The sequence below is a fragment of the Cavia porcellus genome, unplaced genomic scaffold (genome assembly GCF_034190915.1).
Source record: "Cavia porcellus strain 051 isolate PalLab524CR breed Dunkin Hartley unplaced genomic scaffold, mCavPor4.1 scaffold_29, whole genome shotgun sequence".
Taxonomy (NCBI): Eukaryota; Metazoa; Chordata; class Mammalia; order Rodentia; family Caviidae; genus Cavia; species Cavia porcellus.
Genome location: NW_026947512.1, coordinates 22,452,452 through 22,478,054, shown reverse-complemented (window position 1 = coordinate 22,478,054; position 25,603 = coordinate 22,452,452). Strand labels below are relative to the sequence as shown.

The window sequence follows — 25,603 nt, the reverse complement described above, 5'->3', positions numbered from 1 at the left end:
CTTACCAGTTCCTTACTTCCCCACTTCCTGCTCCCTTTTTACTATGGAAAAAAGATTTTATAAACAAAGCCGTCCATTCTAGATGCTCCTGGAGGTAACCTCCGTTGGGGAAAGGTGTTTGTGGGGCTTCAAAAGGACTTTCATGTTGTTTTTGGCTGGGCCATGAGCAGTTTTTTATGGCTCCCTCGTAACCCTAAGCTGGCCTTGGATGACCTTTGTGAAATTCATGAATGGTTGGCCTGTGAAAGGGAGTGTGTCCCCAGATGGAAACATCTTGCTGCTCTGTCCCCTAGTCAGGTCCCCACAGGCTTTCGTGTAGTGCAGATAGGAGCCAGCTGTGTGCAACGAGTGATTAAGTGCTTCTTCTTCTCCTTTTTTTTTTTCCCTTCAAAATGCTGACTTCAAATCCCTATTTTTTTCCAGGTCTATGAGGTAAGAGAGCTGGTTCCTCTCCCTTTATTTTCTCTTCCCCTTTGCCATACCTTCCCCATTTCCAGAGCAACTCCTTCCTCCTAAAAACAGAATGCCCACCCACAACACTAACTGTAACAACCACTCGAGTGTTCCTAACTCCACTGCATGGCCCATCCACAGCTGCCCACAGGAGACAGAGGAGGGGTCTGGTTGTGGGTTGAATGGGAAAGTCGGAACAAAACCTGTTTCCTACTGTCTTTCCTTGTTGCAAAATTGACCTATTACAAAAAGCAGGCAAGTTGAGCTTATCCTATCCAGAAAATGAGCCTTTTAAATTTTGTTCCATTAATCTCAGGGATTCCAAATGGAGGCAAATCACTGGGTGAAGGTTATCAGAGCACAATTCCCAGAGGCCAGTTCAGTTGAGGTCATTCTAAAGTTACAACTGTGAAGCAGGACAAGGGTAGGAATATGGCCCAGCCCTGAGCACACTAAAGTCATCCTAACTTTAGAGTAATACCCTCTAAACATCCATGAAGTTGCCAAAGAATAATCTAAGACAAACAAAGTGTACCCAGAATTCCGTTACAGAAAGACATTTAAGGTTCACTCTAACCCTGTCCTAATGTTGTACTAGATATTGTGAAGGATGAGAAACACCAAGTCTACTACCTCAGTTATTAAGGAGCTCACAGGTTTGCTAGAGACAAAAAAAAAAAAAAAAAACCTTGTATATACAAAATGAATGACATTCCAGTAGTGCTAAGATGCTTACTTAACAGGTTTAATTGCTAAAGCAGTTTACAGATGTGAAAGACTGATTTTGGAGTAGGAAAACATCACAAAGAAAGAAAAACATACACTGAGTTTGAGCTGTGATAGGCAGTGAGGAGTGTGTTGGGTTGCTTTCTGCGTGGACACTGCTCAGAAGAGAACAGTGGCACTAGGAGAAGGTCAGTGTAGCCAGTGCCCTATCTGGATGGGTAGAGCACAGGTGGGAGGACCTACTGGTCATTTAAACCTGATTCTTCAGCATTTCCCACAGTAGATTCCACAAATCACTAACCCACTGAGATGTACCTTAAAAAGTGATACCATCATCAAATAAATTTGAGAAACACTGCAGTTTCTACAGTGCACATCTGCATAGGAAAAGTTCTGAGATGCCTCTCAGTAAAGAATTCTGTTTGGTATTGCTTAGTTTATGGTTTCCTGAATACATTTAATCATGGGTCCATTAGCCACCAAATACCAAACTTCTCTGGCCTGCTGAACACTACACATAGAGTATGGTTCTCACTTAGACTCTTAATGACCTCAGAGAGCATATGCTCCAAACAACTTGTGATCACAAGATTTCTTTCTGCATACACAAGGACACACACACACACACACACACAACCTTTCCATGAGGTAGTGGTGTAGAGAAAGCTTCATTGGATTGAAAATTAGAAGGTCCAAGTCCCAGTTCCAGGTCTTCTTCAGTTATGCAGTACCAAGCAAGCCAACCCTGTCTTCAGCCTTAGCTCTTCATCTCCACACAGAATGAAGCTTTATGGTCCTTTTAAGCCTGGAGAGCTGAGTGATCTTAAGTGCTCTGGAAGCAGCCTTAAGCTGCCCAGGTATTCGCTCCTCGTATCCTCACACAGCCAGATTGGTCCTCCTTTATACTTTGTCCAGTAGAAACCCCACACACACCACCTGCTAGCTCCAGCCATCACAGAACAGTCTTCCATGCTCCAGGAGAGATTCTCAGAAAGGACATTCTCCAATTTTCTCTTTTTCCTCTTCCCAAGGTCTGGCTTTTCTTTGTCCCCCATAACTTCCACCCTTCCTTTGCTCTGTCTTTTGCTGCTGTTCCATGTCGTCCCCTGTGTGTGTGCATGCGGAACGAATGCATGTGAGGGGGTGTGGGACACACCCTGGTTTGTACCTGCAGCTCACATCCCTAACACTCATGCTCATCAACACCAAGATCAAACAGCCTATGCCCAGATTATAATGCCCTAGGTAGTCTGGAAATGGTGCACAACAGAATGTCTGAAATAGTAAAAAGTGCCGATGTCTGATTTTCTTAAGCATTCTGCGATGTGATAGGCAGAAGAAATGAAATGTGGTACCACCACCTTCTCTTGATCTCCACAGAATCATATCGTTTGTGCCTAGTTGATTTGTGAAGCAGTAAATAGATTCTAGGCTGATGAATCCAAGTCACAGGTGCCATCCTGAGACCTAAAGTGAGCTATGTTCTAGATTGAGCTGTCACTGGTCTTCTGGAGAAGGTGGGATTGGATTATTGAGAAGGTATGCCAGGTGACCTCCGGGACTTCTCTGTCCTCACACCCCATGGCAAAGAGAAGGCCTAAGAAGTTCCGGTAGCCTATAGAGGCAGCAAGCCAAAAGATCGCATTCTTTCTCTCAGTCCTAGTTTCCAGGCAACGCTTCTCTCCATATACTATGAACCACATGAAGCCTCATATAGCAGGCTTAATTACAACAAAGACATTCCCTACCTCCATACCACCTTGTTGCAGAAGTCCCAAATCAGTCCTTCCTTGTCACCAGAGTGCAGCCCTGATGTCTGTCTATGTGGATATGTTCTTTTCTAGCTTCGAAGTTCCTTCAACAAAGCCTTCAGTATAAAAAAGGGGCCCAAGTCAGCTTCCTCATACTCTGATATTGAGGAAATTGCCACACCCGACTCCTCAGCCCCCTCCTCCCCTAAACTGCAGCATGGCTCCACAGAGACTGCCTCACCCTCCATCAAGTCCTCCAACTCATCCTCTGTGGGCACTGATGTCCCCGAGTAAGTGCTCCAACTACCTGCCACCAGCCTGGTACCAGTGTGCATTGCTGGCCTCTTCCTGGGCATGTGAGACCCACTAGGGACCTTGTCATACTGATTGGGTATTGTGGGCAGAAAGAATTGAGACTACCCATGATGCATGTCAGTATCCCCAAGTAATGTTTCTCCAGGAGGCTGGCTGACCCGTGTCTTCTTACAGGGTGCCTGCTCACTCAGCCCCCCACACAAGGCTCTTCCACACCAATGAGGAGGAGGAGCCGGAGAAGAAGGAGGTATCAGAGCTGCGCTCTGAGCTGTGGGAGAAAGAGATGAAGCTTACAGACATCCGCTTGGAGGCCCTTAACTCTGCCCACCAACTGGACCAGCTTCGGGAGACCATGCACAACATGCAGGTCAGCGTTAGGCAGAGCTGCAGGGAAGGGGAGCCCAAGGCCTGAGACATGTCCAACCTTGCCACCCTTCCCTGTCTGTTCTTGCCACAGCTGGAGGTGGACCTGCTGAAAGCAGAGAACGACCGGCTGAAGGTCGCCCCTGGCCCCTCCTCAGGTTCCACTCCAGGGCAGGTCCCTGGATCCTCTGCTCTGTCATCCCCTCGCCGGTCCCTCGGTCTTACACTTACCCATTCCTTCAGCCCAAGCCTCACAGACACAGGTACCTGTTTGGGAGAAGGGCATCTAGGTATAGAGAGAAGAAATGGCCCATTTCACTGTTGCACTATTCCACTTCTGCCGTGGCTTCTTAATTGGGAGATAACAGAGCCAAACAAAGCAATTGCCAGTGTTAGATGTGGAGAGTTATTGGCAGTGCTGGGAGTTGAATCATGAGCCTTTGCACTGAGCTATATCCCCAGCTTTCTTTCTTTTTTTTTTTTTTTTTTTTTGAGATAAGGTCTTACTGACTGGCTGGTTTTAAACTTGCCTCCTGCCTCAGCCTCCCAAAGTGCTTAGATTTCAGGCATGCAGCACTAACCCAGCTTCATGTGATCTGAAACCCTGATATCTTTTCAGTTTAGGGCTCCCATTTCCTATTTGTGGTGAATAGTTATTTGAAAAGGATAATGACTAGAAAATTTAAGAAAATCTGTGAGTACCTTTTAAACAAATTAGTCTTTTTCAATTCCCACAGACCTGTCACCTATGGATGGCATCAGCACCTGCGGTCCAAAGGAGGAAATATCCCTTCGGGTGGTGGTTCGGATGCCCCCTCAGCATATTATCAAAGGGGTAAGGAACTTTGGGAAGGGCCAGGATAGGAATCAACATAACACAAACACTCCCCAACTTGATAATGGTACCAGAGCTATGCATGTTCAGCAAGCAGAAACTGTGCTTCTGATTTTAAACTCTGATCTTTTCTTGGGCTGGCAACGTGCAGTATGAAACTTCCTCAAGATATTGTGTAAGGAGAGTGAGCCATAGCTCCCTGTCAACCAGTTCCAAGGACAGACAACCAATATTCTACAGGGAACTGTATTGTGATACTGTGATGTTCAGGTTATGGATATTAAATGTACTTTTGATAGAAACCTCTAGAAGGACTGAGTACAGGAATTTTTTTTTGTTTTTGTTTTTTGTGGATTTTTTTGTTCCAGGGATCAAGCTCATGACCTCACATTTGCCAGGCAGGTGCTTAGGCCACTGAGCTAAATCTTAAATGCATTTTTGACTCACTGATATTTTCAACTCATGATGGTTTTATCTGGATGTAATGTCACTGGAAAGCAAGGAGTATCTGGTCATATTTATGTTGGACTCTTAAATACTTTTCAAACTGGAGTTTTCAATTTGTGAGGCCTTCTAGAAATTTCTTTCTTTGTATTCATCTGCACTAGGGCTCACACACTTCCACTTTAACTTTATAGGACTTGAAGCAGCAAGAATTCTTCCTGGGATGTAGCAAGGTCAGTGGAAAAGTTGACTGGAAGATGCTGGATGAAGCTGTTTTCCAAGTGTTCAAGGTAAATATGTACTCATCTCTCGTGGGATATTTGAGTTCTCCATGTGGTGAGATCTTGGAGACCTTGATACTTTATTCAGAAAAGCAAAATAGGAAAAACATACACCCTTGTCTTTCCCTACTTACGTTTGTTTCCTCTGATATTTATTTATTCTTACGGTTTTTGTACATGCATTTGTATCTTTGCAATGTTTCTCACCTTCTTCTTGTTCACTCTATCTCTTCTATCAGGACTACATTTCCAAAATGGATCCAGCCTCCACCTTGGGTCTAAGCACTGAGTCCATCCATGGCTACAGCCTCAGCCATGTGAAACGCGTGTTGGATGCTGAGCCCCCAGAGATGCCTCCATGCCGTCGAGGTGTAAATAATATATCAGTCTCCCTCAAAGGTTAGTGTCTTAGTTACTTCCTGTGTTGCTGAGACAAAATGCCTGACTACCCCAATCTAAGGAAAGAGAGGTTTATTTTGACTCATGTTTTATGGAGTCTGCTGGCTCCCAGGAAAGGATGGCATGGCAGGATGGCGTAGCAGAGGAAAAACACCTTTGTGATTTGGCAACCAGGAAACAGAGAGTCAAGGGAGGACTCAGGAAAGAAGATATAAACTTCCCTGTCAGACCCAGGTCTGACCAGACTCTACCTCCTAATAGCAAGTCAGTTATAGCACCCCCTATAATCAAAGCACCTCCCTATGAACACTTGAGGCCTTAGGGTTATACTAGACATAAGCCATAACATTCCACCCTTAGCTGCCAAAAGATTTATGTGCATCTCTTTATGCAAAATGCATTTAGTCCATCTCTGCAAATTGTCAAAGTCCTCACAAATCCAACATTGCTGAAAAGTCTAAATCCAGAGTCTCTTCTGAGATACAAGGCAAACTCTTAGCTGTGAGCCCCTATAAAAATCAAAAGAAAGCCACATATCGTAGCACACACCTGTAATCCCAGTACTCAGAAGGCTGATGCAGGAAGATCGTTGCAAGTTCAAGACCAACCTAAACTGCATGGTGAGACCCTGTCTCAAAAAGACAAAAAAAAAGTTTTTTTAAAAAAAAGTTGAACACTGCCAACATACAGTGGCATGGGGTAAACATTCCTGTTGCAAAAGGGAGGAACAGAAGTATAGAAAGCAACCGGATAAAGTCAAGACAGAAACCCAATTTTAGTATAAGTGCTGCCAAAGCGAGCACTGAGACAGAAACCCAATAGAGCAAACATTAAATTCCATAATTCCATATTCAGCAGCCACGACAAGCTGTGGTGAGATGTGATCTCCAAAGGGCTTGGGCAACTACACCCGTATAGCATTGCCAGTGGTTGTAGCTCTCATGGCTTCTCTCTAAGACTGACTTTGGCTTTACTCATTCCTTGTAGCTTTCCTCAGATGTTTCACGTTCTTGGCTTCTCAAATTAAATCTTCATGCACTGTCCTCTTAAGGGCACATTGCCTGGCCTCCCAGGCTTTCTTCTGAAATCTGGGTGGAAACCTCCCTGATTATACTCTGCATGCCAGTAGAACCCACATAGATGACACCAAGATCTGCTACCAGCTCAAGTAGTAAGCCTGGCTTTCTTGTGTCACCAGTGTAGAAGTCTCTCAGAGCCTAGCTGGCTAAGAGTTATGAACTGAATCCTGGGGGAAAACATTCTCTAGGTAGTCCTTCTCAAGCAAGGTGCCCTGAAGTTGTTTTTTCAAAGCAAATTTTTTCATTGTTGCAATTTTGAGTCTGCAAAGGGTGAGGGTTGCAGATTCCGTACATGCTGATTCCAATGCCTCAATTGCGAAGTCTTTGACTTCTTTTACATGCTAATCTTTTTAACAACAAAGCTCTCTTCTGTTCCATTTTTGTAGCCCCCAACTGTACCAGAGTTTCCTTTTTGACCAAACTCCAAATTTTTTAAAAGGGCTTTTTGTTCACAGTGCATAAGCCTTGCTCAAAGCAGCAATCAGCATCCATGCCACAGCCTCAGCATTGGACTGCCCTGAAATTTCCTCCACCAGATTAGCCCATCACCCTAATCATAGTCTCTCAGAAAGTCTCAGGACATGAGCAAAATGTAGACAATTTTCCTGCCAAAGCATAACACATGGCCTGGAATCCATCTGCCAATGGAGTCCCTTCCAAATATATACCTTCTAAGCCTCGTCTTTACCAACTGCATTTCTGTCACCATTCTGGTCTTCTAAGCACTGACCAAAAGCACCTATCAAGCTTGGCTTGCAGCACACTAGGGCTTCTTCACAAGTCAGCATCTCCAACCTTTCTAGACTTTTTCTGTGAACCAGTTCTAAAGGCTTCTGAACCATATGGTAAAGTAGCATCACAACAATAACCCCAGACCTGTATCTGTCTTAGCTACTTCCTTTATTGCTGGGACAAAGTACCCAACACCTACATCCTTAGGAAGGAAAGGTTTATTTTGGCTCGTGTCTCCATTCATGGAATCCACTGACTCCTAGAAAGGATGGCATGACAGAGGGATGTGGCAATGGTAAAGCACTTTCATGGTTTGGCAGCCAGAAAGCAGAGAGAGTCAAGGGAGGACTCGGGAAGAGAGATGTAAACTTCCCGGTCAAGCCCACAGTGACATCTTCCAACCAGGTCCCAGCTCCTACTAGAAAGTCAGTTATAATACCCCCATAATCTAATCACCTCCCAAAGGTCCCACCTATGGTCAAGTGAGGCATTAAGGATACATCTAGATATAAATCATAAAGTCAGTCTTTGTCGCTTGGGGTAAGATGTTGTGGCATAAGCAAATAGAGAACACCATCAAAAAACTAAAGCAGCATACATTCATTCAATGAAAACTTATCAGGTAGCTGTGATATGAAGGTGTTTTAAGTAGCATGAGATAAATACATGAGCAAGACAAACCCAATCCTAACTCTTGTTCGCAGGGACATTCTTCTTAAGCGTAACGTTCTCTATCAGTTCACCTCTAGTTCTGAGTATGTCTCTAAAAATGAGACCCACATTTTCAAAACTAGAAGTAAGGAGATACCCTTGGAACTGTGGAGCAAGTGGATCTGGGTTTCTTCAGTGAGCTTCAGATAAACAAAAACACTTTGGGGCCCTTCGCCATCTTTTTTTTTTTTGTCTTTTTCATTTTTACCGGTACCGGGATCGAACTCACGACTGCCTGCTTGCAAGGCAGGCGCTTATGCCACTGAGCTAAATCCCCAGCCCCTTTCCTTTGCCATCTTGACAGCGGTGGCCAAGACTTACACTTTCTGGGGCTGGGTTCAGGTCTGAAGGAGAAATGTGTGGACAGCCTGGTGTTTGAGACGCTAATCCCCAAGCCAATGATGCAGCACTACATCAGTCTCCTGCTCAAGCATCGTCGTCTCGTGCTCTCGGGCCCCAGCGGTACAGGCAAGACCTACCTGACCAATCGACTGGCTGAATACTTGGTGGAGCGCTCGGGCCGTGAGGTCACCGAGGGCATTGTCAGCACCTTCAACATGCACCAGCAGTCTTGTAAGGTGGGTGCCTCCTGAGACGCCCCGCCTGCCAGTCTTTGTTCAGGCCTCAGTCTCACTGAGTCCAGCCCTGGACCCCGTACTGCCCTCTCATTCCCTTTTTCCTCCCCGCTGCCTTCACCTTTTCTCCCTTCTTCAGTTATCTTTTCCTACCTTTCCCCATCTCTATTTCTAGATTTGTCCTCCTCTGCCCCCAATTTCTTTCCGCACCTTGGCTCTTTATCCCTTTTCCCCCTCTAACTTCTTTCTCCTCACTTCCTCTTACCCGTTATGCTACTTTTCCTTTGATTGATCACTGAAGAAACTACATCCTCCTTGTCTCCACCTCACTCTGCTGACACTGTCCATCCCACCCCTTCCGTTTTCTTTTTTCCTTTCTTTTCAGTGTTACTCTTTGGCTTTGGGCTTTCTGGGAAGAAGCACTCAGAATTATATATTGCGTGGGCGCCCTACCCCTGATCCCCATGGCATCTATTGAGCATACTCTAATGCTTTGGAATTGGTTCAAGTCTTGGTTTTCCTCAGCTGGGGGAGGCTCATTCATTAATGGCAGCTTGTGCTACCAACCCAGTGAAGAACCGTTTATGAAGAACAGCATGTGCTCTCCACCTCTGGAGTACCCTGCTTCCCAAGGGTGCTTGAGTGCCTCTGGGACCAGTTTTATCAGTCTGGTAATCTGTTTCTGTGAGCAAATATGTGAGGAAGCAAAGGCCCCAAGGAAATTCCGAACTAACAAAATTCTCCAAAATTCCTCTTTCTAAAGCCAGTCTACATCTTGATTCCTGAATGCTAACACCCTGTCTTTTATTCCAGGATCTGCAACTGTACCTCTCCAACCTGGCCAACCAGATAGACCGGGAAACAGGGATTGGGGATGTGCCCTTGGTGATTTTATTGGATGATCTGAGTGAAGCAGGCTCCATCAGTGAGCTGGTCAATGGAGCCCTCACTTGCAAGTATCACAAATGGTAAGCTGGGCTTGGGCCCAAACATTGCAGTTTGGGTAGAAGGAAAACTCAGTCCATCCAACTGACAGAGAAAGCACATGGCAGAAAGCAAGAGTTAAGACAAACCTAAGTGAATTTTTCTTCCCTTCTTCCCACAGTCCCTATATTATAGGTACCACCAATCAACCTGTAAAAATGACACCCAACCATGGCTTGCACTTGAGTTTCAGGTAAGAACTATGACCCCCAATGAGCCTTCTGACCCCACCCAAGAATCTATTAACTAGTTAAGTCCTGGGCTTTGAGAGCAGAGGAACAACAGGTAGCAGAAAAAAGAGAAGTAGCCAGAGCCTTCAGGTTGAGCCTTCAGCCTTACATGTCAGTTACAGGATGGAAAAGGGTACTTGAGGGAAGGGAAAGGAAAAAGGGAAGGGGAAGGGGAAGGAAAGGAGAAAAGAAAGCCAAGGAAAGGAAGGGAGGGGAGGGGGTTGGAGAGGGAAGGAGAGAAGAAGGGAAGGGAACTGGGGGCCAGTAAGACTCTGGTAGGCTGCTGTAAATGGGATTCTCTGCCTGTCCGGAGCTACTGGCTTGACTTCAGTTGTCACCACTAGTAATTGAGAAGGAACAAGTGAGCACAAGTGGGAGGCAAGCAGAAAGAGTGGAGTGGCAGGGAATGACTCCTGACTGTGTCCCCATGGCCACTGTGACCCAACACTCCCATCCCTGGTGGCAGGATGCTGACCTTCTCCAACAATGTGGAGCCAGCCAATGGCTTCTTGGTGCGTTACCTGCGAAGGAAGTTGGTAGAGTCAGACAGTGACATCAATGCCAACAAGGAAGAGCTGCTTCGGGTGCTGGACTGGGTGCCCAAGCTGTGGTATCACCTGCACACCTTCCTTGAGAAGCACAGCACCTCAGACTTCCTCATCGGTACTGGGGTCCAGCTTCCGGGGCGGGGGTGGGCGGGAGGCAACTTCCTTTTTGTACCTTACCACCTGGAGGGGTGTTCCCTTTGCTTTCTGGAGTATTCAGCCTGTAAAGGAGTTGCAAGTCTTGTGGCTTCATACTTAAAACCACTGAAATACATACTTAAGCTAGAACCTTTCCAGTTCAGTTAGCATCGTGAATTGGCCGAATTGCCTCAACCATCCAAAAGCTACTCCAAGCACACACTTGTAGTCTAAGCCACCTGGAAGGCTGAGGAGGGAGGATTCCCTGAGACCAGCCTGGGCATATTTATACCCTATATGTAAAAAAATAAAAACTGTGGATACTTGCCTGGCATGTGAAGGCTACCCCTCCCTTTTTCCTACAATTAATGGAACAAAGGAGTGAAAGTCTATAGTAGGAAATCTAGAAGCTTCCCTTAGCCAGGCGTGATGACCCAAGCCTGTAATCCTCAGGAGGCTGAGACAGGAGGATCATTGCAAGTTCGAAAGCAGCCTGGGCTACAAAGTGAGCTCAAGGCCAATCTGAACTACATATCGAGACCCTGTCTCAAAAAGATAAGAAAAAAAGAAAGAAAAGAAAAAGAAGCTTCCCTTCCTTGTCTCACCTGCAGCTTGTCGTGCATAATTTCTGAGACTGTCAACCAGACCATCAGCATCCCCTGACCTCGAGGTCTCTAAATTTCCTCTAATGCTTTGGATGTCAGAGTCCTCTGCCTGGTACTCAGGAGTAAAACAGAGAGGCCTCAGCCTGGGGAGATCTGGGTTTCTCAGTCATCTTCAGAACCCCATCCTTTTCCTAGGCCCTTGCTTCTTTCTGTCGTGTCCAATTGGCATTGAGGACTTCCGGACCTGGTTCATCGACCTGTGGAACAACTCCATCATTCCCTACCTACAGGAAGGAGCCAAGGATGGGATCAAGGTGAGCCCTGCCCTCCGGCCACACTCAGACTCCAGGTCAGGCTGGCCTTCCTAACAAAGAGGCAGCACGTCTTTTGTGTCAGGCATGGCATTACTGAGGTTGGCTGGGTTCTCCTTCTGTGAGTTAGGGCCAGGACCTGGAAAGAAACGAGCTGCTTTCCTTCCAGCAAGGCATCCAGCAGCCACTGTCTCTGCCCCAGTCCTAGGCCTTCTGGCTCTGAGCCCAATACAGACCATTCTGTGGGGTAGAGCAATAGAAAATCAATTGAGCTACAAATTAAGCCAGACCTTTTTATACCTTAGTACTCGCCAACTACAAATAAATAGGTTACATTGATCAAAATCACTTAACCTTTTTCAGTGTCTTCATATGTTAAAAAAAAAGAGAGAGATGAATTCTGCTCTACCTAAATCACAGGATTATTTTGAAGACAAAATGAAATACGTGAAAAAAAATTGTTTGAAGTCAAATTACTTTGTGTAAGCCAGTGTTGGTGGTACATGCCTATAATCCCAGCTACTCTGGAGGCTGAAGCAGGAGGATCACAAATTCAAGCTCAACCTGGGCAACTTAGTGAGACCCTGTCTCAAAATAATTTTTAAAAAGGACTTAAGGAAAAAGAAAAAATGTAGTAATGGAATACTTGCATAGCACATAGTTCAGTCCCCAGTACCACTGAAAACAACAAAAACATCATGTAAGAAGATGCCATTATTTATTTTTATTATTAATTTTGTTTGTTTGGTTGGTTGGTTTTTCTCTTTTTAAGACAGTTTCACTATGCAATTCAAACTGGCTTTGAATTCACTTTGTAGGCCAGGTTGGCCTCAAACTCGCCGCAGTCCTTCTGCCTCAGCCTCCAGAGTGCTGGGATTACAGACATGTGGCACCCCAGCCGGCTATTGTATTTTAAACAGATACATAAAAGTATACATATTATCGGGGTACCACATGATGTCTCCATGAATGTGTATACCATGTAATGTTTATGTCAGTTAAACATACCTATCTCCTCAAATATTTATCATTTTTTATATGGTGAAAATATTTTTTTTTAAATATGGTGAAAATATTTTTTTTCTTTTTTCTTTTTATCGGTACCAGGGATCGAACTCATGACCGCCTGCTTATAAGGCAGGTGCTTATGCCGCTGAGCTAAATCCCCAGCCCCTAAATATGGTGAAAATATTACATATTCTTTTCTCTAGCTTTTTTTTTTAATTGGTACCAGGAATCGAACTCACGACCACGCACTTGCAACACAGGCACTTACACCACTGAGCTAAATCCCCAGTCGTCTGGTTTTGTGAAGTACACATTACATTACTGTTATTTGTTTTTGCCCTATTGTGCCAAAAGACACCAGAACTTCTTATTCATATCTAACTCTAATTCAGTTCCCATTCTCAACGTTTCCTCATTCCTGTCTCCCTGACTCTTTAGTAGACAGCCTCTGTAGGTAGAGAGCCTGACCCTTGTGTTTGAGAGAGTTTTACTGTGTATCCCATCTGGGCTTGAACTCACTGTGTAGCCTAGGGCAGCATCGAACCTGCATTCTTCCTGCCTCAGGCTTCCAAGTGCTGGAATTACAGGCATGCACCACCTCTCCTGGCCTCATTCTACTCTTAACTTCTTTGAGATCAACATTTCTGATTCCATGTATGAGTAAGGTCATGTGGTATTTGTCCTTCTGTGTCTGGTTGTTTAATGTAATATAATGATTGCTCCCATTCTGTTCATGTTGTTAAAAATAAGAGGATTTTATTCCTTTATGGCTGAGTAGTATGTTCTGTCTGAGTATGTACCATGTTTTTATTGATTCTTGTCTTGATGGAAGTTGATTCCCTATCTTGTCTGCTTTGAATAGTGCGCAATAAGCATGAGAGTAGATGGCTCTCAGCATATTGATTTTATTTCCATCAGCTATATACCCAGTAGAGGAATTTCTGGGTCACGTAATACCTATTTTTTATTTTTTGAGGACCATCTATACTGTTTTTCACCACTATATTAATTTACATTTACACCAACCACTTGCAAGTGTTTCCTTTTCTCTACATCCTCATTAGTTATTATCTTTAGTTTTGTTTTCTTTTTGAGACAGAATCTCACTATGTAGCCCAGTCTGGCCTTGAACTTGTGGTGATCTTCCTGCCTCAGCCTCCTGAGCACTAGGATTACAGGCATGTGCCACCACACTGGCTCTTCAGTCTTTTGGATAGTAGCCATTCTTATGGGGCAAGGTGATATCTTGCTTTGGTCACTAAATATTAGTGATACTGTTTTTTCATATACATATTTACCATTTTTAGTCTTCTTTTGAGAAATGTCTAGTGAAGTCATTGTCTATTTAGATATTTTTACAAGCCTCGCAGTTTTCTTACATGTAAATTAAGGTGCAATGATTGCTAACATCCATTCTAGCACAAATAAAGTAAGATGCAATAACTGACTCTTATTGGTTATATATTATCCAAAAATTGTTATAGGTGTTTCCTGATGATGTGGTAAGTTTCTAGGGATGTTATCAGGGTGATGCCTCGAATCAATATTTCATTTATAAATTTGTGATATTTTAAGGAAATACTTTATTATTAATTGGTTTCCAGATTTAAAGCATTTTCACATGTGTTTTCAAGAAAGTAAACAATTTGAAGTAGTACAATTAAGTGGAAGAATTTCTGACTTGAAAATTGAAAGGTCATAAAATTGCAACTGGGTTTGGTAGCACACAGTTGCACTCCAAGCTACTTGGGAGGCCTCAGTGGAGGGATTGTGAGTTCAAGGCCAGGGCTGGACAATTTAACAAGACGCTGTCTCAAAAACAACAAAAAATTGTGAAGTTTTAATTCAGCCTATGTGTTCAACAAATGAATATATAATGTATGTACCAAACATAGAACATTCAGCCTTTAAATGCAAAAAGAAAGGCAATCTTGGAGGCTGGGAATTTAGCTCAGCGGTGTAAGTACCTGCCTGGCAAGTGCCAGGTCGTGAGTTCGATCCCTGGTACCAAATTAAAAAAACCAAAAAACTGAAAAAGAAAGGCAGTCTTATCTTTTGCAACGTGAATGAACATATAGAAGCTGAGCCAGGGTATGGGAAGTGTTGGTGAGGTATTGGTCAAAGGACACTCCATTAGTCAGCTTTCTATTCCTGGGACGAAATGCCTTACAAACACAATTTAAAGGTGAAAAGGTTTATTTTGGATCCTGGCTTCAGAGGTTTCAGTCTACTGTTAGTTGTCTCCAAGACAGAAACATCCCAGCCAGAGGAAATGGTAGAATAAAGCTGCTTAACTCATAGAATCCGGGAAACAGACCAGGCAAAGAGCCAAAGAGGAAGGGACAGGGACCTCAGATATAGTCCCCAAATATACATTTCCACAGCCCATCCAGACACATTCACAAGTATGCTTTACTAATTAACCTCCTAGACATCTCTCGAGCCCAGGATGTTGACAGTGAAGACTGGCCACCTCAAGCTGGGTGTAGTTGTGCACACCTGTAATCCCACCACTCAGTAGGCTGAAGCAGGAGTATTAACCAGGCTATATAACAAGTTTAAAGCCAGCCTTGGTTACACAGTGAGACCCTGTTCCAAGAAACAAAAAAGAAAAACAAAAGGGGCAAAAAAGTTATTAGCCATCATTGCAAACACAAAATTTCAGTTATCAAGAATAAGTTCAAGAAATCTATTGTACAACCTGATATGTATGGTTCATAGCAATGTATTATATACTTTCTTGGGTGTTCTTATCCCCCAAAATGAAAACTAAGTATGTGCCCTCACATGCATGTACTCATTAGTTTGATTTAATATAGATATATATTTCAAAATGTCAGGTTGTATATCATAAACATACATAATTTTTGTTTGTAAACCTAAAAACAAATAATGAGGTGAAAATTTAGGCAGACCGTGTCACTTTTCCATCATCCCAGCACCCGGCTGGCTGAGGAAGGAGGAACGAGTGTGCAGGCCAGCGTGGCTGCAGAGCAATAGCTCATGTCAAAACACAAAGCGAAGCAACAGAGGGAAGGAAAGAAGGCAGGGAGCGAGCAGAGGAAGAGGGAGAGCAGGAGGCTCAGGGAGGCAGGAAGGAAGAAAGGAGAAAATTCTTCAGTTTTGATACAGTCTGTTACATTATCCTCCAAAACGACTTTACCAGCTCATTCAACTTCTTTTCTTTGTCAAGAAGCCCAGGAATATTCGACAGGATCAGAGTCTCAAGTCTTTACACCTGAGGAACGTGTGTTTCCGGAGAGCATGTTCAGTGTGGGAACTCGGGACTGGGTGAAGCCCTCTAACCCACTTTCCTTCTCTCCAGGTCCATGGGCAGAAAGCTGCTTGGGAGGACCCAGTGGAGTGGGTCCGGGACACTCTTCCCTGGCCGTCAGCTCAACAAGACCAATCAAAGCTGTACCACCTGCCCCCACCCACTGTGGGTCCTCACAGCATTGCCTCACCTCCAGAGGACAGGACAGTCAAAGACAGCACCCCGAGTTCTCTGGACTCAGACCCTCTGGTGAGTGGAACCATCCGAATGTGAAAAGAACATTACAGAACCGAATCCTTCACAGAATTTCATCAAGGCCAGTACCAGAAGGCCAGAGAAGAGCTTTGAATATGAGAATCTTTGACTATAAAGGCTGTACACCTGAGATTTTAGCTAAGTGATGACATATCCCAGCAAGATACGAACTAACAAAGACCCAAATTCCAGGCAGATGTGGGAACACCTAGCAAAGAAGTAAACAAAAAAAAAAACCCAACACATTAACACTCTCTCTATTTCTGTCTCTCCTCTGATATTAACCTGAGGATTCCCCCAGCTACATGGCTTTATTAAAAGGAGGTAACAATGAATGACAGACTGGTAGGGGCCAAGGGCAGAGCCAAAAGAAGACTGATTAGTAGAATGCAGAAAACTTCAAATAAAACTTTCAAACAGAACAAAAGATTTACACAGGTATTTGACTAGAGAAAATTGCAATGAAATACAATAAAAACCTTAGAGCCACTTCAACCTCTCTGGGAATAAAGAAAAGAAAATTAAAACCAGAATGTTTCATACTGGCAAAAATAGGGTATGTTAGCACAAATTTTCATGCCCTGCTTCTGGAAATGTTCGTTGGTAAAACGATTCTGGAGGATATATTTTTTTCTTCTTGAAATAGATTTTAGACATTCTTTTTTTAATTTTACAGAAAAAATGTAAAACAAAATTTCAAAACAAAATAAGGAGAATAACAATTGTTAGCACATTGCATAATGTTATCTTCAAAATAGTTACTCAGAGTACAAGATATGGGCATAAAAAATTATCCAAACAATATTAGCACAAACTTTTCCTTTCTTTTTTGTCTTATTAGACTTTATTGGTACATTTTAAATATATATAACAATCACATTCATCATAGAGAATTTGCACCTGTACATGATACAATTTGGCTTGTTTCTCCATTCTCCTGCCGTTGCTTCAACACCTCCCCGCTTCCCCACTTACAGAGCTTTGTTTCCATGTTTTCCTTTTCCCTTCTTTCCTGTTCCCTTCACCTCTCTCTTGTACTCCTCCCCATTTGAATAATATCCTATTCATAATTTTGGTCCTTATTTACACTTTCAGTTTCTCATATCAGAGAAATAATACAATATTCACACATATGTATCCAGTTTATTTCACTTAAGAGAATGGACTCAAGGTACATAAAGGATAATTTAAGAGATTTTATTAAAACTTAACATACAAAAAATCTTGTTGCATAGCCATTTTATTCAGCTGCCAGGTATGGTGATGCATGCTTATAATCCCAGCACTATAGGAGGCCGAGGCAGGAGGATTGCAAGTTCTAGTCTAGCCTGGGCAATTTAATGACTTAGCAAGACTGTATCTAAAAAAAAACAAAACAAAACTGGAGATGTAGCTTACTGTAAAAACTGTGAGGTCAGTGTCCAGGACCAACATAGACACACACACAGGGTCTTCCACCTGAGTTACATTTTTACTTAAATGTAAAAATGACTTTGTTGAAAACAGATGTAATTTATGTTAAAAAAAAAAAAACACTTTTAAATTGAAAGATATAATATTCAGGTAGGTAGAAGAAGGTGGAAGGCAGATCTTCTAGAATCAATTAGGCTTACTTAGCTAAATAAAAGGGGTTCCAAACTTGAAGTATCAAGAAGAATCAAAAAAAAAATAGTTAAAGAGGAGGAGCTGCCAGCAAAAGTGGCTTATGGCTCGTGACTATCATGTCCAGACTGAGTGGCCCACTCCTATAATCCCAGCTACTTGGGAGACAGAGGTAAAAGCATCACAAGTTCAAGGTTAACCTGGCAACCTCCAGACTGCTAGAGCCCATCTCAAAATAAAAAATTGGAAGAGTCTGAGGAGGTAGGCCAGTCATCAAGCACTAGCCTGACATTTGGGAGCCCTGGTTCAATCTCCAGGATGAGGGAAGGATAGTGAGGGGTGGGAGGTGAATCCACTGAAGTGTGCAGGCTTGACAGAAGCTTGCTTTGTGGGCTGGGAAGAAACGATTTTGTGGTAACAAGAAGCCTTGCTGTTGGCTTATAACCTATTGTGGGTGGGCTTGTTAGAGTCAGAGATGCTCCTACACTTCCCCAGTATGAGAGGTATACACACCTGCTGTCCTCTGCCCAAGTATAGGCACCATGCGGCAGAGGCAGTACTTTTGGTGTCTTCCTCCCACACACGTCACTTTGTACAGTGGACATACCCTCAGGGGACTTTATATGCACATGAAGCAGTCATCGCTGATTTTTTTCCTGAACTACCTCTGCATCCCAAGCTCCCAATCCCTTTCTTTTTTTTTTCTTTTTAATGATACCAGAGCTCAAACTCAGGACCTTAACGCTTCCCAGGCAGGCCCTAAACCCCTGAGCTAAAACCCCCTCCCTCCTAACCCATTTCAAACCAAGCATCAGACCCATGATCTCAGTTTTTTGTTTCCCTCTCTGGATAGGACTCCATGTTCCAACTCTCATCAGTGTACCTCCTTCTCCTGTCTAGATGGCCATGCTGCTGAAACTTCAGGAGGCTGCCAACTACATTGAGTCTCCGGATCGAGAGACCATCCTGGACCCCAACCTGCAGGCAACACTCTGAGGGTCTAAGAGTCACTGTCACCCCGGACAGCGGAAGGCTGGCTTATGCTTCATTAGCTCCTCCTCCCCCCTCTTCTCTCAAAGCACTGGCTCTCTGGCTCTGGGAGGAGAATAGGAGGGAGGAGGAAAGCAAGAAGAGGGGCAGGTTCTTGGTGCTGCACTTTTGAGAACTTCCTAGTAGGGATTCTGTGGGTGGCGTTTGGGAACCGTGTTACCGAAACACATTTACTGGCCTCCTCTTGTGACTTTGGGAAAAGATAATTCTGGGTCTTTTCCTTGTTTCCTTGTTTCAATTACAAACTCCTGGGCTCTCTGAGGAAGGGTTCAGAAGACATCAAAAGACTCTGCAGCAGTTCCTAGCTGATTCTCATGAGCAACTCTGAGACAGTCATAGGAGGGGATGTCCGAGGAGGCAGGAAGCTTCGCTTGCTGGCTTTCTCGCTGACCCTTCCCAATTTTGTCACCACTGCCAACAACTCTTCCCCCAGAGATCTGGCTGGAGCCCAGGAAAGAAGCATGTGGTTTTAAAATTGCATAAATCAACCTGTAAATGGTAACAGGCAATGGAAAAGATGAAGCTGGAGAAAGGGGACCCAGTTGCCAAGGTAGAAAGAGAGCTGCCAGCTCTTGCCTTCTGGATGACATAGGAGATGTTAACAAGATGGCATCTGCCCTAAGAAGTCACCACATCCCAAAAATAACATTGCAGCCTTCAGAGAGAGACCACTAGCTCTGTCTTTCTACCTTCTAATTTAACATGAGTGAGAGTCAATAAACCCTACTTTTTTATTTTTTATTTTTAATTTGTTTCTATTTTTTTCTACCATTTGCCTATTTATTTTCTCTCTCTTTCCCCTATTTCCTCACATGTCCATGAGGTACGTGAGTTGCTTTTCCAAGGGCTACTTTGGCTTTTCCAAGTATGCCATCTAATTGGTACCAGCTAGATACCTGCTATGCCATTGCCTTTGGCATCCTCGGGCTTATGTGAGACACGAAGTACCAGTTCACCAGTAATGGGAGAAGAGGCACTGTTTCCTTGACTCTCCTTTTGGGAAAACACATGTTCTGCCTAGGAGCTCAATTACTGCCCTCTGGCGTAGTAGAAGATTTGCTCTGAGCTTCATCGTGGACTGGAGGAAAACCCAGAGACTGGACATACTTCTCTGGTGGCCCATTTGCCAACTCACTGCACTGTTTTCATGGTAGTCACTTTGCCTGACTAAATCAAAATTCCCTATCCAACCCTTAACTACATACTTGTTTTTGAAAGGCTAATATTCACTTATAAGAAACTAAACACCCACATGCGATACTCCAAATGTGATATATGGTTCAAGGAGTTTTATTTGGTGGTGAATATCTGCCTTCCACAGAGATCCTACTTCTTGCAAAAGTTGCTCTTTTCCTGGTGACCCTGAAGGTCTGGCAGTCCCATGTTCTTCTTTTGACAAGTGCTTGCTGAATACTTGTGTACCAGTCACTAAATGAAAGACAGACATGACTTGGACCCTGAGGTTCATGGTCTGGCAGGAAATGTACCATCCGTTAGGTGCACATCCCCTTGTTATCTGGACCTTCAGGATCATGTAAGAAATGTAGCTGAAACTCAAAGAGTCAGCTAAAAAGTTGCCTTTGATTAGATGTCCAGTACACTGGGGGCAGAAGATCTAGGATCAATTAAAATCTGACAGACTATGGAATCTTGCTTGTCGGGAGTGGGCAAGTCAATTCCTGCCATTTCTGAAAGCTCTATGGGACCAGATTCCAGGCACAGCTGCCAGATAGGCTGCCTGAAGGCCCTTGCGGATCAGGGATATGAGATGAGCCTGGGATTCAGTGTTTGCTCTTCAGATTCCTAAGTAGTACAAGACTTTATCAGAATTCATAGGTTACTAACATGGATCATGCTGTTCCACCAACCTAGGAGTAGATGCATCCAAGCCTTTATATCAGAATATTTTCATTTAGGTCAACAAAATGGTCTGCACCCCAGAAAAGCTCTGTAATTTCACCCAGTAGCACCCAGGGATGACAGGGTCCTTTGTGCTGGAGACTATAATCGCTCTTGCTGCTAATTCTATGAGCTGTGAAGATCCTCAGTCAACTCAGCTGTAAAAATATGCAATCTGTGATAAGAAGAGGCTGTTTGTCCATGGATGGTGCTGAAATCACTGCCTTAAGGTCTCTGCTATGCAGATTGAGGCCACAGAGCTGGGTGTTCCAACTTAGAAGACAGGGAAGACCAAACAGGCCTACTTTGGGCATAGGCCTCTTCTAAATCCCATCCTAAGCTCCAGACCCATGGCCAGGCTCAGACTTTTAATGCCACCTTAACCTAATGCTTGAGCCCCTAACTCTTGTTTTCTGGTGCTGCCCAGCCAGTGCCTTCTGACATGGATGTTACTGGCTACTTGAGAAAAAGGAGGAAGGAGAACCCCTTCTTCCATTCCAACTGCCTCAGATCATAGAAGGATTCTTGAGTCTCTGATGACTGTGGATACCACCGTGAATCTTTTTGGATCCTCAGCATGTTGTTTCTGGAGGCCTCTCATGCTATGACTTTTCCTTTCTATTCCTGGGATTCACCACTGTCTACTCTTAGTTTACTGCTGCACTTAGCCCAGGTCTCTTAATTGCTTTCCTCCAGGAAGTGTGTTTCCATCTGGTAAAATGCTAGTGAAGCCGGAGCTTTCCCTCTGGAGCCTGAGACCCTGTTTACAGTTGCACATCTGGGCCTCTCACGATGGGGACGACGGTCTCACAAAGGAATCATGGTTACATGGCAACTGCAGAAGGTTGAGCCTCCTCATGGTGCTATAACCCGTTGGGGTGCTCATCTAGACTTCTCTGGAGCATAAACACCAAGCTGCCCCCTCACTCTCTAGAATTAATGGCAAGCAACAAATCCATAATGTTCTCTCCTACCTACGCACCTAGTTCGTGGTTGAGACTTCTGGGAACCTAAAGAAGAGAAAACTGGGTCCTCTGGCTAAATTCTCAACCCCTATGCACCTTCAGAAGAATCCAGCCTATCTAGTTCTGGAATCTGTGCTATTGCATTCCTCTTCAGCCCCCTGATTTCATCCCTCACCAAAGCTGGCTAGTACAAAACACGGTTCAAGGCTCAGCATCAACCTGAAGAGAGAGCCACAGGAGAGTTTCCTCAGCAGAGACCCTCTTGTTTATGACCAACAAGATGTGTCCAATGTATTTGTTTCTCAGTCCCTGCCTAGGCACTAAACATAATATACTAGGTAACTGGAGGCTAATACGGGACCTGATGTCTGTGTATGTGTTTGTGTGTGTGTGATGCAAGAGCACTTTTCTGTTGCTGTTTCCTATCTTCTGAGGCTTCATAGAGTATTTTTTTAAAATCCATGCTTTGTGGCAACTCTACGGTGCTTACTTTTGTCTTCGTGTAAATTCTGATACCGGTGTCCTTCATCGAGTCCTTCACCATTGGGAAGGTAGAGGCCAGCAGGGAAACATTAGCTAAAAGTCCAGGAGATGCCCTATAGGGATGTCCTTATTGGTCGGAATACTATATATTGGTCCTGAATGATCAACCTTCTATCCATACTCCTTAAAGACTTAAGATAAAATGACTTTTTTTCCATTCCTTTCTGCTTTGCCAGTGTCACAGTGGGCCAGTGTCACTAGGGAGCTACTTGTAGCTCCCTGAGGCAACAGTCCACAATATTCAGAGGCACATCCCCTCCCACTGGTCTGAGAAGTAACTCTGTCTCCTGTCCTATTCCAAAAGACTGAGAAGGGGGCAGCAGTAGCCTGCCTTTTCTCACCAACACTTCACGTTACCTGGTATGGCACCCAGGTACAGCAACCCGGCACACTGGTGAAATTTGCATGACTGAATGGACTCAGTCCTGCAAACTAGTATCAAAGAAATACTTATATGAGGCCTTAAGGATTCTTTATTGCAAGATGTATGAGAGGACAAGTCCTAATTACACATTTAACACAGGGTTCAAATACTGAAGCACCCCAGATCATCAAACAGCTCATCATTTACGTTTTCTTTCCTTAATCCTTGGCATGAGCTAACCTGAACCCAACACCCTCCAAAAAATGTGTTTCTGCAGATGGTTTACTAATGGAAATGGATATACAAGTGATGACTGTGAGAACTACTCATAAGTTCTGGTTTGTACCACTACTGAAAAGGCCCTACATAATAAAATTGTCTTAAGGGTACTGTGTTCCCAAAAGGCTACAGCCTGAACCTACTGCCCTTTATAATTGAATCCATCTTACATATTTAAGAGGCCTCAATCAGCCTGCTCAGGGATATATGGAGCCACCAAATTACTCTGCCCACTGCAAAGGATGTATGCGTGGGTTTGCATCACCTGGATCCTGAGGCAAGTACTGTGTCTGCATACCCTAAGGAAACAACTAAAGTAGAAAATGCTAGAGCCGTGAAGTAAGGAAACCAATTGGAATTTGGAATCTACGGTTAAAACTGGCCAAGCTAAAGATTAAGCTTATTCATACTGGCTTTATCCATCTTGATGTTTTAGCTATTTTTCTTAGCTTTTATGCTATGGGGGATTTCCTGTGATAAGGGTGATCATGAAAGTACACGCTCGTTTCTTGATTCGACCATTCCCTCCTTAAAAGCAGTGATGCTCAAGGGATGGTTCCAGACCAGTAGTGCCCACAAACTTGTTAGAAATTAAATTCTGAGGCCCTACCCAGATCTACTGAGCCAGAAACTCTAGGGGTAAATCAATGTTTTTAACACCACCACCTCCCTCACACAGTAAATCTGATACATGCTGACGTTTGAGATTCAACCATTTTAAAGACAAAGCTACTCTTGAGGGGCGAAGCCCTTACCCAGAGGGCCTTTGGAAAAAAATAAGGTCTCAGGTTATGAGTCATATGCTAGCATTAATTTCAAAGTCACTTTTCTCCTACTTATGTCTGTTTTTGCTTCTTTTAAATTTCAAAAGAAACAATATGTGCACTTTGGGGCAGAAGTTAGGGGAATGTATATATCTTTCCTACTTGAGTGAAACCTTCAGAGAAAAATCTCTTATCCCTCAAACTTATGTCAGGCAAACCAAGGAGCTTCACCAGAAGAAAGCAGTCTCTGAGTTGCTCTTCTGCGGGATTATTTGTGTCTACTCTAAGTCTTTTCCTGATTATGTAACATGATGGAAAGTGAAAAGAAAAAATCTAAATTGTATTTTCATGATAAAATGTTCTTCCAGCAACATACCTCTCCCTTACCTGAGGTGTAAGGTGCACTGCTAGACCTTAAAACCCAGCCAGAACCTCTCCAGGGCAGCTAACAACTTTAGGGCTGTAGTACCCCAGGAAGCCCCATGTCCACGCTCTCTGTTCGGTGCATGAGAGTTCCATACAGTGAGGACACAATAGTGGGCACCGATGTCCTTGGGCGCCCCTTTTTCTTTCTTCACACTAGGACCTGGATACAGACCTACTCGACAAAAGTGACAATAAAATCCTTTTAAAAAGAAATCTAAAAGGAGCTTCATATCCTTCCAAATTCTCAGACCAGCTGATGGGGCCAGAAGGAGGATGGGGCTATTTAAAACTGGCTTTGGTTGGTCTTCCCTGTGAGGGAGCTTTTGGGCAGAGCACAAAGAAACACACTGGTACTAATTCTCCTGGGCTGTGGCATTTGGAGGACTAACACCTGAGGAAGACGAGAGTAAAATTAACTGCACTAAAATTACCCGCTTGGTCTCTGAAACACCCATGATGGGTCCCTTGGCTATCTCCTGTGGGGTCATCCTGCTTCCTTGCCATTTTTCTGAGAAGGAAGGTAATAAAATAGGAACAAGTCCACAAATCACAGCCAGCCTCTGGGCTACTGCTGTGCAATGCCGGCGCTCCATTTCCTAGTGTTCTTTTGTGTTTCATTTTGTTCTGAACAAAGTAATCGTTTTTAATGACTTCTAGCCCCTGCTAGCTTCCTTTCCTTCCTCCTCCCCATCCTGCTTTAGACAGCATTGCATATGTGATGGAGTCTGTTTCTCAAATGCATGGCATTCCTCAGGTGGCAGGAAGGCAGGAATTTTCACATCACTTTAATTTATTGGGTGCAAACCCCAAATCAGGATACGTGTGTGTCTGTGTGTTTTACGTCGTTTTTTTCTAATTTGACCCTCACCTCTTCTAACCTACCCCCTTTTATATCAAACATAGAAAAAGCAAAGCTGAAACTGGAAAGCAAACTGTTGTATATAGTTGCGGTAACAATCATGAAGAGAGCTGGGTTGTCCCCTCAGAAATTTCTTTTAAACAACAAATCGGTTGAAAATTAAATTCATGCCTGGGCCAGCTGAAGAGGCCTTCCGTCGTCATCACAGAGGCCCCTCATCTGGGCCCTCTGTCCATCAGGCATGTCTCTTCCCAGCAAGATTCATCTGTTCGAGGCCATTTGCGTTTCAATAAAGTTATCTCCTGTATGTCACTGGTTCTCTCTAGTTCCCTCTCTGTTTGGTTTTGTTGCCTTGTATCTTATGTCCATTGCTGGAACTGGAAGATAAGACTGCTTGTGGTCATTTGGCTGACACAGAATCAAAACTCACTGACCTAAAAATGTCTGGCCCCCAAATCCTAAGCAAGAGTCTCTTCTTTGGTGAGGAGTAAGGGGGGCCTCATTTTGTACATGATGGACATAGTGTCCACCACAATTCAAAACATTTGGCCAGAAAGTCAGGGCTCCTGAATCCTCCATCCACTGTCACAAAATCTGAAAACATGCCACCCTCTGCAAACAACCCTAAGGTTTCTTTTTGAGGTAAAATTGAATTAACCTATAAGAAATGAAGCTGTTCTAATGGTATTTGGCTTCTCTTGGCCACTGAAAGAGGGGAAATATGTCTCACTGTTCTCCTTTGTGGAACTACAGGCCCAAGAAGCTCTTTTCTCTGTTAGAGTGTGGTAAGAGAGGGCTGGGGGTTTGGCTCAGCAGGCATAAGTGCCTTCTTGGCAAA

General features: G+C 43.9%; 1 protein-coding gene across 5 annotated transcripts in view; it reads left to right on the top strand.

Annotated features, from left to right (window-relative positions):
• Window positions 1-25,077, top strand: part of Nav1 (neuron navigator 1) — a 252,435-nt gene extending 227,358 nt beyond the window's left edge. For all 5 annotated transcript variants that reach the window (XM_063239988.1, XM_063239987.1, XM_063239986.1 and 2 more), the window contains 13 exons: window positions 3,024-3,220; window positions 3,420-3,612; window positions 3,703-3,871; window positions 4,346-4,443; window positions 5,082-5,177; window positions 5,408-5,567; window positions 8,432-8,667; window positions 9,478-9,632; window positions 9,770-9,841; window positions 10,345-10,541; window positions 11,362-11,480; window positions 15,811-16,008; window positions 18,517-25,077. In XM_063239988.1, coding sequence (XP_063096058.1) covers window positions 3,024-3,220; window positions 3,420-3,612; window positions 3,703-3,871; window positions 4,346-4,443; window positions 5,082-5,177; window positions 5,408-5,567; window positions 8,432-8,667; window positions 9,478-9,632; window positions 9,770-9,841; window positions 10,345-10,541; window positions 11,362-11,480; window positions 15,811-16,008; window positions 18,517-18,612 — 1,986 coding nt within the window. In that variant the 3' untranslated portion in view covers window positions 18,613-25,077. The remainder of the gene's footprint in view (window positions 1-3,023; window positions 3,221-3,419; window positions 3,613-3,702; window positions 3,872-4,345; window positions 4,444-5,081; window positions 5,178-5,407; window positions 5,568-8,431; window positions 8,668-9,477; window positions 9,633-9,769; window positions 9,842-10,344; window positions 10,542-11,361; window positions 11,481-15,810; window positions 16,009-18,516) is intronic.
• Window positions 25,078-25,603: the final 526 nt, after the last annotated feature.